This window comes from Rhincodon typus, chromosome 1, assembly GCF_021869965.1.
Source record: "Rhincodon typus isolate 14 chromosome 1, sRhiTyp1.1, whole genome shotgun sequence".
In the NCBI taxonomy this organism is placed as follows: Eukaryota; Metazoa; Chordata; class Chondrichthyes; order Orectolobiformes; family Rhincodontidae; genus Rhincodon; species Rhincodon typus.
Window position 1 is genome coordinate 141,758,922 of NC_063332.1, and position 13,776 is coordinate 141,772,697.

Sequence of the window (13,776 nt, forward strand, 5' to 3'; positions counted from 1 at the left end):
TCCACAGGGACCACTCTCTCCGTGACTCCCTTGTCCGCTCCACACTCTCCTCCAGCCCCACCACACCCGGCACTTTTCCCTGCAACCTCAGGAAGTGCTACACCTTCCCCCACACCTCTTCCCTCACCCCCATCCCAGGCCCCAAGAAGACTTTCCACATCAAGCAGATGTTCACCTGCACATCTGCTAATGTGGTATACTGCATCCTCTGTACCCGTTGTGGCCTCCTCTATATCGGGAAAACCAAGCAGAGGCTTGGGGACCGCTTTGCAGAACACCTACGCTCGGTTCGCAATAAACAACTGCACCTCCCAGTCGCGAACCATTTCAACTCTCCCTCCCATTCCTCAGACGACATGTCCATCCTGGGCCTCCTGCAGTGGCACAACGATGCCACCCGAAGGTTGCAGGAACAGCAACTCATATTCCGCTTGGGAACCCTGCAGCCCAATGGTATCAATGTGGATTTCACAAGCTTCAAAATCTCCCCTCCCCCTACCGCATCCCAAAACCAGCCCAGCTCGTCCCCGCCTCCCTAACCTGTTCTTCCTCCCACCTATCTCCTCCTCCCACCTCAAGCCGCACCCCCATTTCCTACCTACTAACCTCATCCCGCCCCCTTGACCTGTCCGTCCTCCCTGGACTGACCTATCTCCTCCCTACCTCCCCACCTACACTCACCTTTACTGGCTCCATCCCCGCCTCTTTGACCTGTCTGTTTCCTCTCCACCTATCTTCTCCTCTATCCATCTTCTATCCACCTCCCCCCTCTCTCCCTATTTATTTCAGAACCCCCTTCCCCTCCGCCATTTCTGATGAAGGGTCTAGGCCCGAAACGTCAGCCTTCCTGCTGCTATGATGCTGCTTGGCCTGCTGTGTTCATCCAGCTCTACACCTTGTTATCTCAGATTTTCCAGCATCTGCAGTTCCTACTATCTCTGGGAAAAATTAGACGTGCTGAAGTTTTGAGCATGGATGGGTGGATGGGTGAATGGATGGAACAAAGACTGAAGAAAGGTCTATAATAAGGTGGAAAGCATGAGAATTTGAATAACAGGTTTGTTTTCCAGGAAGGAATGCTAATGCAAGAAAATAAACAGAGAAACAAAATACACGCCTATAGCAAATGTTTCACTGTCTGAAAGCAAAAATTAAAAAAAAACAAAAACGTGAAAGGAAAAGGAAACATAATAGAGAGGTCAGAGTTTATAGTGATAGCGACGTTAAGTTAGCCACCAACTCAACAGAAGCCAATCTGGTCAATAGTTGAGTAAAATGAACGTGCAGCACACCATTTGACTGATTGTTGCCATGCAGCAATCAGTAACAGGCAATCTGATCAAAATCTCCACAATCCAAACAAGTGACTCACCAAGAGCTAGCTGATTACCACAGCCCTTATTGCCCTTTGCAGTCAATACATTTATACTTTAATTTCATCTCACTGCCAAGATCTGTTACATTGGGAGACACTTACAAGAAAGACAGACAAAAAGGCAGTAGCTCACATGTTAACTGATAACATTGCACACTATGACATATGAAGAATAAATTACAAACTACATGGGATATTGTTTCTAAACAACATATTTCATTCTGTAAGGACCTGCCTAGACTGTATTTATAAATGTTATGCCTAGATCTTTTCCAGTTTGTGGAAATGCATCTGGACTAAGGACCCAGAAGGAAATGTCAGTGAAAATTGTAAATGACACACTGATCTGACTCATTACATCAAAATGGAACTCTAGTATATCCAGTACATTTATTTTCAAATGTTTTCCACCCACCTCTCCATGAAGGTGAAGGATAGAGGCTCGATAAGGCATCTCAATATAGTTATGCCTAAACTCATACTCTGTATGATGGATGTTGGTTCCTGTATAGTTTATCCTAATCATATTATTTCAGACTCCTGGCCCTGTACTTAATCTCATGTGTATATATATTTTCATTAATACATATATATATCTTTGCTGATATCCAGTCCATTGTGTAGAAGTAACCTTTCTCCAATTCATCTTTTCAGAATTCTTGAAAACAATAGAATTCAAAAGATTTCCCCTCAAACCTTCCTAGGACTCAAGTCAGTCATTCTCTTGTAAGTTCTGGCTTTCACCAATACTGATTCAAGCAATTTAAACAAAGATCCGCCTTTTATTGGTGTGAATTGATTGTTTATGGCTCTATTTTTCTAGAGTTCTGCTGAACAATTCCTTCCATCAGTTGCCTGATAAGCCTATCTGTCAAGAGATGCCCAATTTAAACTGGCTGTAAGTACCTCATTTGTAAATCAGAACTCCAGTGAAGCTTCAATCCATTTAGTGACTGTGCTGATGCATGATTTAAAAACATTGGAAAAAATCAAAAATTAAATTAAAACACATTACAGAAAAAGTGACTGTCTTACTTAATAGTCCTCACTTTAGTTCTAGTTACAAAATGATGAATATATTCTATACATAAACATTGTATTACAATCTTGTAATAGCAATTAGAGGATCTTATGCTGCTGCGTGGAGTGGGAGGTGAGGAGAGCAGATGCACTTACTTGTGCGGGAAGCAAAATGTCAGCTTCTCAATGAGGTAAGAAAGTAGGCAATTACAGTTAGGGTGCATTGACGGCAGATCAAGCTTCCCAACAGGAAGTAATAGGAGCAGGTGAGGTAGTTTTTCTGGGAGACTTGAATTGTACACGAATAATTATTCACTTTATCACTGTCCAGTGCACGGTAGACTAGAACAAACCAAAGCTCTTCAGACCTGTATTATTGTTCATCTTTCAAATAGTGAAGACACTAGAATGGCATCTTCAGGATGTCAATAGCCTGTTTTGTGGTGTTATAACCCTATGTTCTTTCTAAATTTTCCTTCTGTAACTAACTTCTAATGTTAATTCTTAAAATTAATCAGAAAAGATGGGATTCTGTATAAGGTTTGTGATTCAGTGAGCATGCCTCCCCACCCCCTCACTGGGGAATCAACCTTGCAGATGCCGGAATCAGCACAGATTGGGATTGTCAGCTGATTGGTTACACCCCGCCCCCCGACAAACAGAAAGCCGACCAGAACTAAGAGAGTGTTTAATCTAATGACCCCACAACAGGGGCAAAATGACCAGTAAGAAGGAAACATAAGAGGCCGGAGTTGTAAAGTCAAACCCCTGTGTGTTTAGTTGACAGCTAGAGTTTGAGCAGGGTAAGAGAAAGGATTGCTTGTGGACAAACGAGTACATTCCTGATTTGTAGGGTACCATGGGGACTCTGCTTGAAACAAAGAACACATAACTGTGACTGGAGCAGTAAAGGTTAACTGGAAGACCAGTCAGTTAGCTCAGTTTGTAGGACAGCTAGTTTGTGATTCAGAGTGACACTGACAGCATGGGTTCAATTCCCACACTAGCTGAGATTACCATGAAGGATTCCCTTCCTCAACCTCTCTGCTTGCCTGAGGTGTGGTGACCTCAGGATCCACCATCAATTGCCTCTGTCTCTAATGAGAGAGCAGCCCTATGGTCCAGTAGGATGATAGTGACTTTACCTGTACCTGTTTCCCTTGTGCCTCAGTTAATGGTTTCAACTGAGAGTCAGTAACTATCTTTTTGCCAGGTATCCCTTGTCACCCAAGTGCCATCACTAAGGCTGTCTGCTGGCATGAACGGCAATGACCCCACTGTCTGAAGATGAACAGAGCATAACAGCTGCATGGAAACCTACCACATACCTGAAAGAACTGCTCATGATAGTCACATGACAGCTGCATGCGCAACAAGGTAAACACCTTGAAACTACAGCTACTGCTAGAAACTTCTGATCTCATCACTGCTCCCTCAATCCCAGGATAACAAGTTAAACATAAAAGTTAAGTGCAGGATATGAAAGCCGAGTTAGAAACGACATCTCTCCTGAATCCTCTCGGGGGTTGGTCAACGAAGGGCTAAAACTCCCACGAGTTATCCTCCTACAAAGCATGCATCTCATTTCTATGTTCCAGACTTGGCAGAGCTTGAGAAGCTGAAACAGCGTGTAAATTTCAGTGATTTGAATGAGCAGAGTATTGGTGGTGATTCTCATGGCAGAGCCACAGCTGCAAACAGCCACTGTCCACCTGTTTAAAATAGAAAGCCATTCAACTTTCTCCAGCAACAAAAGCAAGGAACATGATATAAACCCACAAAGAGGAGAAACTAAGCTGCCTACATCAAGGATGGACTTGTTTGCATCCATAAGCAAAAATCCATTTCCTAGTGATCAGGTCTCACTTAGAGATGATCAAGGAGAATCTGAAATAGAGAGTAGTCAGGTTTTGAACATACTTATCCAGTTTTAGGATTACATTAGCAAGGCTCATTCTATGCAGGATGACCTTATGGAAAAAAATGAAAGACCTGCTAATGTTGAATGTTTGTCTGAGCTGATAGACCATTTAAAACAACAAGAAAAATTCTACATGAAATTTTTACAAAAAATTCTGGCTGGAGAGAATGAGGAGGATGAAGTTGGTACAACAGACTCTTGTGTGGGATCTGGTTCTGTTGCTGATGTTACATCGCTAAATCTAGATGTTCAATCTGAGGCATGAGATGAAGCAGAGGCATGTCATAGTCTGAGTGTTCAGCCCTGCATTGAATAACAAGCTAGGAAATGCAGCCTCCCAAGCACAGGGCTCTTCAGTTACTTCAACTTCAAAAGGGGAAACTGACAGGCTTGGTCTGAAAGACAAGGGAGTCTGGCATTGTGGGATTAATGGCAAGAAGCATGGAATTTCCTGCAATGAAGATGATTGGCATGAAAACGCAAAAGAAGAATTGGAAAATTTGAAAAAACAACGTGAACTTTTGAAAAGAGTGTTAGAACAGAAGAACAGTTAAAGACATTTCAAAAGCAGTGCTTTTGGCACTGCAGCGTAAAGCAGAACAGACTATTGTTGGAATAGATGAATCTGTTGTAACAGAGACAACTGGTAGTGTCTTGGGACTGTGATTAACATCTGAGCTTAATGAAGAACTAAATGATTTGATCTAGCGGTTCCACAACCAGCTTCATTCCCATTCAGTCCCTGACAACAGAAGACAAGCAAAAAGTCTGTCACTGACACAAGAGGTTTCCAGGAGCAGAAGTTCTTCAACATCAAACCACTTGTCAGAACAAAAGGTCCAGCTGGTTAATAAGCTGAAAGTTTTGCAAGGCAAGAAGGAGAGAATAGATAAACTACTTGATGAATTGCATATACTCAGAGACCAGCATGTTAACAATAGTTCCTTTTGCTCCAGTGCTCCTGCTGTACCTTGCTCACCTCACAAGAGTGATCAAAGAAGTTGTCTTTCTGCACCAACAGAAGCTGGCATTGCCATCAACAGGGAACCCAGCAGCCTTGCCTTGCTAGGACAAGACGGCATAGCCTCAAGATTAGAGGGAGCAGATTTAGGACTGAATTGAGAAGGAACTTCTTCACCCAGAGGGTTGTTAATCTATGGAATTCCTTGCCCAGTGAAGTAGTTGACGCTACTTCAGTAAACGTTTTTAAAGATAAGGTAGATATTTTTTCGAACAATAAAGGAATTAAGGGATACGGTGAGAATGTGGGTAAGTGGATCTGAGTCCATGAAAAGATCAGCCATGATCTTATTGAATGGCGGAGCAGGCTCGAAGGGCCGGATGGCCTACTCCTGCTCCTAGTTCTTATGTTCTTATGTCCTTATGCCTGGCCTCCTCAGCATGTGTTTTGGATTCCATACCCTCACAGCATGAGAATGATGCACAAGATAATCCTAATCCTAGGAAGAAATTAAAAATTTGGGTGCTCAAGTCTGGGATTTGGACGGATTTAGATAGATCAAGTCTGGGATCTGGATGGTTTGCGTCTGGGATCTGGATGGTTCATATACGGGATCTGAATGGATTTGGACAGATTTAAACAGACTTTGGGATTAGTGTCCTAAATGTTTAAATAAAAGTTAGGTGAGAAAAAATCTGTTTAATTTCAGGTACTTGTCGTTGGTTAAATTAGAAGTGAGGGGGACGACTCTTAACATTGTTAAAGAGGTTCCGAGGTTTCAAGATGCTTCGCAAATTTGCCAAGAAAGTTTAGGAAAACAGAGGAAGTACATACTATTAGAATTAGCAAACAGATTAGAATTTGATTTAACTCTGGATAAAAGAAAAGCTGAAATTGTAATGGACTTAAGTATATCAGAGAAGCAGGCAAGTGCAGTGGGGTTAGAAAATCTTAGATTGTAAATGAGAGCCAACTGCCATCTGAACGAGAAAGACAACTGCCACTTGCCAGAGTTAGCACCATTCAGCTCTCAGAGTAAGCCCACCTAATTAATCAAAATTACCACAGTATTTTAGTTCAAAGGCCTCATCGAAGAAATTATAAGAGATAAAACATTCCTGACAGCAGAATTTACAGAAAAAAGGCATTTGTGAAGAGAGCAGTGATGACAGAATATTCCAGAAGACAGTCTGTGCAAACTTGGGGAGATTAAGTTGTAATTTATTGCTTCTTATTAATTGGATTTATATTAATGGGACTTGTCTTTATTTAAACAGCATTCCAGTATAATTTCGAGCAGTTACAGAGTAGTTAGTAATATAGGGGGGAATTGTCGGTTTGTTAGTAATTTTGTTAATTTATTCATTGTTGGGTTAAATAAATAAATTGTCTCTTGCTACTTGTAAAGTGAAGATCACGGATTTCTTTTCTTTTAACCACTCTTTCAGTAGATTACAAGGGGAAAGGCGAGCTTTTCTGGGTATTTAGGCGGTAATTATTACAAGGGAACCCCTACTCCTGTCATAACAGATTGGGGCTTGTGTTTTAGTTTAATTATCAGAGGGATTCAGCCATTCCCTGCTGTGAGTTTCCATGCAGCTGTTATGCTCCATTCATCATCAGACAGTGGGGCTACTGCTGTTCATGCCAGCAGACAGCCTTAGTGATGACACATGGGGGACAAGGAATACCTGGTAAAGAGATAGTTACTGACTCTCAGTTGAAACTGTTGACCGAGGCACAGGAGAAACAGGTAAAGGTAAAGTTTAGCTTTAAGTTTTTCTGCTCAATTTTCCCCGCCCGATAACTGCAATTGCTTGAATCACCTGGAGTGATATTTCAGAACAAATAATCAGTTGCTCCACAGTTTAGCAAAGCCTCGCTGTAGGCTGTCCTTCAGTCTACACTGGAACAGGAAGAGGACCTGTTTCCCATGAGGCCCTGCTGTCTGGTCTGAGAACTTCTCACCATTGGGAAGTCCTATACTTTGCATTGGTAAAACTCTGGTTGTCCAGAGCCATCCTCAACCTGTGCTCTGGAGATGTCTTCGTATTGTCACGTCTATATCCCTGGAGCTTTGAGTCATCACTTAGCACTCTCCCTCGGTCAGCTTGGACTTCACTCTATCAGCCTCTATTATTCTTCCATCACATGCCCTCTGTTACCCTCTACTCTCAGGACCTCACAATTGATCTTCCCTCTATAGCCCTATAATCATGTTTCACCTCCCATCTGTAGATATTGCCTTACCTGTGTAATCTAGCTTCCTCAGTTTTCTTCCAAAAAGTCCTCATAGGTCTGCGATAATCCACTCTCCCTTCCTCAATTAGCCATGCACCAATTCTCCTTACATTTCCACTACCCAATCTCAACATATAAATGCCTCCTGTCTCATGGTCCCATATGACTCCCAACAGAGAAGAATCTCCTTATTTTGTGCACATTGATCTACACTCCTTTAAATATTTGACTATAACATAAAGGAAAGAGCTATCGCATCCAAAGATCAATTACCCAAAGTGCTACACAAGTGATCTATATTTCAAAGGGAACTACTGAATGGAGTGATGTCACAATTGTGGAATATGCAAGAAAAGCAATTGACAAAGTTCAATTACTAGTGTTCAGGAATCATGACCACTTGACGAGGTAAACTGGGGATAAAAGAATGGAGAGTAAGTAAACCTTGCAAACATTCTTGGCTACCTAGCCAAAAAATACCCTATTTTTCTATTTTTGTTTCACATGTTAAACTGAGATTATTGGTTAGATGTTGCAACTTTGTTCTTTAAATTTATTTCTAAATACTTTGGAGAAATTATGAACTATGCTTAAGGATTGTTTTCTGAATTCTGTTAATTTGCAATAAATTTTGCATAATCTGTACTCTAGGGATTTTGAAGGCAATCAAATTGAATCTGTGAAGAATGGAACTTTTATGCATTGCAGCCAATTAACTGTACTGTAAGTAAAAAGATCAGAGAAATTTTTAGTCAGACTGTTTCCCACATTTGTCATGTAAAATGTTTCATTGTCCTTCACTAAACTATCATCCTAATGAATTTGGCTTTGGTTTCTGAATTCAATTCTTTAACATAAAAATTGTTGCAAGATATCAAACTATTAATTTCCAAGAATCCTCTTAAAATTACCAAAATTTCAAAATCCCAGTTCTCTGCTCGAGCTATCAGAACCTCACCAGTTATTCTCTGTCTCCATAATACTAAAGTAAGCCAAGGTGAGTTTTGAGGAAAAAAAGTTGGACTTTTGATTTCTTGCCCCGAGTTTCGTGATTCTGCTATAAAATAATTTATTTTATCATTCATTCAGGGACGTGGATTTTTCTGGCTGAGCCAGAATTTATTGCCCATCCCTAATTGCCCTTGAGAAGCTGGTAGTGAGCTGCCTTCTTGAATTGCTGCAGCCCATTTGGTGAAGGTACATCCACAATGCTTTGAAGGTGGGAATTCCAGGATTTTGACCCAGTAGCACTGAAGGAGCAACAATATACTTCCAAGTCAGGATGGTGAATGGTTCAAGGAGGAACTTGCAGTTGGTGGTTCTCTATGTATGTGCGGCACACTTGGCCTTCTAAACAGTAGTGGTCATGGGTTTGGAAGATGCTGTCTAAGGAGCCTTGATGCATTTACACAGTGCATCTTGTAGATGGTATACACTACTGCTGCTTGTGTCAATGGTAAATGAAATGAATGTTTGTGGATGTGGTGCCAATCAAGCAAGCTATTTTGTTGTGAATGGTGTCAAGCTTCATGAGGGCTATTGGACCTGTGTTTACTCAGGAAAGTGGGGAGTATTCCATCATACTCCCAACTTGTACTTTGTACATGGTTGACAGGTTTTGAGGAGTCAGGAGGTGAATTATCTACTGCAGGATTCCTAGTCTCTGACGTGCTCTAGTTCTATTTATAGGTTATCCCAGTTCAGTTTCTGGTTTTTCTAGGGCTCCTTGATGCCACACTCAGTTGAATGTGGCTCTGATGTCAAATCCAGGCACTTTCACCTCACCTCTGGAATTCAGTTGTTTTGTCCATGTTTGAACCAAGGCTATAGTGAGGTTGGGAGCTGAGTGGCTCCTGGAACCTAAGCTGAGCATCACTGAGCAGGTTAATGCTGAGCACGTACTGCTTGACGGTATTGTTGATGATACCTTCCATCACATTACTGATGATCGAGGTTAGACTGATAGGCTGGGTTGGATTTGTCCTGCTTTTTGTGTACAGGACATACTGGGCAAATTTCCACATTGTTGGGTCGATGCCAATGTTATACAACAGTTTTGTTAGGGACCATGGCTTGTTCTGGAGCACATGGCTTTGCTACTATGGCTGGAATATTGTCTGGGCCCACAGACTTTGCAGTATAGAGGGCCTTCAGTTGTTTCTTGATATCACATGAAATTGGCTGCAGACTGGCATCTGTGATGCTGTTGACCTATGAAGAAGGCCAAGATGGATCATCCATTCAGCACTTCTGGCTGAAAATAGATGCAAACGCTTTAGCCTCAATTTATGCACCAATGTGCCTTCGTTGAAGATTGAGATATTTGAGGAGTTTCATCTTCTGTTGATTCATAATTGGGTGAAGCAGAATGGCAGATCTTACATCTGATTCATTAGTTGCTTGACTTTGTCAATTGTTGTTTATGTTGTTTTGCAAATAGGTAGTCCTATGTTGTAGCTTCAACAGGTTGACACCTCATTTTATGCTTGATGTCAATGGTAGAGCGGGGGATATGCCAGGCCATGAGGTGCAGATTGTACTGGACTACAGATCTGCTGCTCCTGCTGATGACCCACAGCACCTTATGGATTCCCAGCCTTGAACTGATTGATCTTTTCAAAATCTATTCAATTCACCAGAATGATAATGATATGTAACATAATGGAAGATATCTTCAATGTGAAGACATGACTTTGCCTCCACAAGGGCTGTGTGGTGACCATTCCCACCAATACTTCCATGGATTAAATGCACCTACAGCAGATGGATTGGTGAGGATGAGAGCAATTATGTTTTGCCCACTTATTTGTTATTCCATCACCTGCAAAAGACCTCACTTGACTAGCTTGGCCAGTAGTGGTGTTGCTAAGCCACTCCTGGTGATGGACATTTAAATCCCATACCTAGAGTACATTCTGGCCATTTTCATCCTGGATCATCCAAGTGGAGTTCAACATGGAGGTGTACTGACTCATCAGTTCACTGGGGAACTGTGCTAATCAGAAAGTTTCCTTATGCATGTTTATCCTGATGCCATAAGACTTCATGGGTCTGGAGTCAATATTGAGGATAACTCAGGGTAAATCCGTCCTGACTTTATATCACTGCACCACCATCTCTACTGGGTCTGTCCTGTGGTGGGATTGGACATAATCAAGGACAGTGATAGTGTTGTCTGTAATTATTAATTCTGTAAATATGACTGTGTCAGGCTGTTGCTTGACTAGTCTGTGAGACAGCTGTCCCAATTTTAGCAGTAGCTCACAGATGTAGTAATAAGATTTTGCAGTGTCAATAGGGTGTTTGAATTTGCCATTGCCATTTCTTGTGCCCAGGTCAATGCCAGATGTGCATCTGGTTTCATTCCCTTGAGGCTTTTTTGCAGTTTTTCAGAGTCATCGCTGTGATCTGGAGGCACAAGTAAGACCACGTCCTTCCTGTGACTTGCTTTTACAACAATTGACTACAGTTTCACAGTCATCATAAAACTTTTAATTCCAAAAGTTTTAAATTCAATTCCACCATCTGCGATGGTTGGATTCAAACCCTAGTATCCAGAACATTACTTGGGTCTGTAGTGTATTAGTTGAACAACAATACACTATTGCCTTCCCTGTAAGACGATCATTCATACTCTAACAAAGGCTGTTGATATATTCATATCTTACGTTGCTGCTGTGGCCTTTTGTTTTATATTTTTATACAGTTCTTAATGAAAAAAGAAACCTAAATTATGTTTTAATGTATTTTAATCAGTAACTTACTGCTAAATCTGTTTATTGGCATTTCATTTTCCTTCTGAATTTTAATTCATCTTGTCACATTGCCATTGTGTGAGCTTTATTTCAAAATGTCCGAGAATTATACATTTCTATCTCTAGCTCCAAGCCCACCTTGTAAGATCTCCATTTTATTTACTTTCATTGAAGATCCAAATTGATTGTTGCAATTGATTGATATTTTTTCAAATTAACAAACACTTACATATGTAAAATTTAAACAAGTGTGAAAACCTAATGTTAAAAATAGAAAATGCTAGAAATACACAGCAAAAGCCAAACTACCGCACTGGTAAATAGCTCTTCAACTGGACTGGTAGGACAGCCCAGCCATTGATCAATTTTGGATCTCATAGTTGCTAATTTCTGTTTTTTGTATTTTTCTTTTAAAGCAGTGCATTCACTGATCTAATACTTGCATTATTTTCAGGGTTCTCCGCAGGAATAAAATCAGCTCTATACATGAAAGTGCTTTCACGCCATTACAAAGGCTAGGAGAACTGTAAGTGTTACTGGGACTGAAAAAATGTGTATTAGATTTATAAAATGCAACAAAATGGGCAATGGCTGGACTTTATGAAAATCTAAGACTCATGGCAAAATTTGGATGTGTTTTCCCAGTTCTCAGCTAAATTAATAGATTCAATCACTTGTTACATTTTAAATGCAGAGGAAAACCATCTCTTTTGATGTCCTTCAAATGTTTCTCCAAAACATTTAAAGTGATCTTGAGCAAGTCTATAGTGTTAACAGATTTTTACCCAATCCAAGTTAGTTGCATGAGGGAAGCAATCCTACAAGCAGTTGAAGAGAGCTGGGTAGCTATGACTGGAGATGTACTGTGGCACCATGTGAAATATTAAAGGAGGAATAATGATTTCTGGGTGGTTAGGCTTTGGAGTGCACATGCCTGATCCCCAGGAGATGTTCTGCTCCATTTTAGCAGCTAGGTTTCAGTAATATAGATGTGGTAAACTGCCTGTTTAAAACAGACATCTAGAGACAGCAGTCCAGATTTTGCTAGACTAACATTAAGTAACCCTTGGGTTATCCAACTTGTATGTTGGCTGAAGAGGGTGTGGCAGGGCTGTGTGTACATGGAACAGGAGCAAACACAAGATTTCAGTGCCTTTTTTTTGTTGTTGACATTAATAATTTTCCATAAAAGCCCCTGCTTTCTTCCCACCAGGTTTTACTGAGTAAACCCTCCATAACTGACTTTCTGCTAAGTAGGTCATTATCATAATTAAAAGTCTATGTACACAATGGAATCACATGAATAGTTGCCTGGATTCTAAATTTCCATTCTGTTTAATGTCTGTCTGTTGGCTAAGGTTAAAATTCCACACCCCGAGCTGAGAAATTCAGGCTGGAATTTTGTCAATGCATTGGAGCTGAGCAATGGGAGCCTTGAGAGAGGTGGGAAAATGGCAATAAATAGTGTCACAAGAGAAGTCCAACATATTTCTACCATTAGCATATTCTCAGAGGCAGCTAGGCCGGCGAGAGGAGGCTGCCTTTCAAGGGGACGGAACAGCAGTTGAGCATGTTGAACAAGCAATTAATGACAAGCAATTAATGGCAGTTAATTTATTTTTTTTAATTTTGTGGCAAGTCCAGGAGAACAATGGAACTTCTCAATCTTGCTCACTATAGCTCCAGGTTTGTCTTGGCTGCAGCCTGCAGCCTTTCTGAGTGTAGTGTAACCTTGTACAGAGATTGCTCATGAGTAAACCTCAGCTTCACTGATCAGGTGGCATGGCAGAGGCATTCTGATTGAATAGACTCTGTGAATAGTCAATTCCATACACCAATTTGTGGTTTAAACAAAAGACTTAGCAATTTATTAACAATATGGTAACTTTAGCAGTGTAAAATTAAACAACAAGGTAATCTAATTGGTCAATGCTCTAAACCTAAAAGCCTTTGTTTTCAGCCCCAATCACACAAAGGATAGACATAAACAAATATAGTTAAAGGATAAACAAAAGAAAAACAAGAGTGGCTTTCATGAGGTGTTGTTCCACAGGCATAGATAATGGTTTCTTGGTTGATATTCTGAAGATAGGTCACCTTTACAGTTCACTCAGATACTTATAACTTGGTTTTCTATTCTCTGAACTTCCAAGGGCAGCTCATAGGAGGTTAGGCAGGGAGCTTTCAAATCCTCATGCTATAACATCAACAGCCAGTTTCCTTTTCACAGAAAATACAGTCCAAAACCCAATTCAAACTCTGACCACTCCCTGACAGACTGTCTCCACCATGAGGTCCCACTTACCATTGAACATCTGCCATCTGCTTCAGTATAAAGTCCTTTCCAGACTGGATGGAACCTTTTCCCAGGTACTGCTCTCATAATAGCTGACTTCTGTTATCTGTTTAAATATTATGGTCTTCACTAGTGATGAAGCATCTACAGAACCTTTTAATCAAGAACCAACCTGCAATTAACCTCCATGCCTAGCCTCACAAATAA

General features: G+C 40.9%; 1 protein-coding gene and 1 pseudogene across 1 annotated transcript in view; both read left to right on the top strand.

Moving 5' to 3' along the window:
* The window catches only part of rxfp1 (relaxin family peptide receptor 1), a 121,092-nt gene that overhangs the window by 82,756 nt on the left and 24,560 nt on the right, over positions 1-13,776 (top strand). Inside the window, exons 8-11 of the mRNA XM_048599362.1 lie at positions 2,030-2,101; positions 2,199-2,273; positions 8,170-8,241; positions 11,728-11,799. Coding sequence (XP_048455319.1) covers positions 2,030-2,101; positions 2,199-2,273; positions 8,170-8,241; positions 11,728-11,799 — 291 coding nt within the window. The remainder of the gene's footprint in view (positions 1-2,029; positions 2,102-2,198; positions 2,274-8,169; positions 8,242-11,727; positions 11,800-13,776) is intronic.
* Positions 3,114-5,916, top strand: LOC125483518 (annotated as a pseudogene).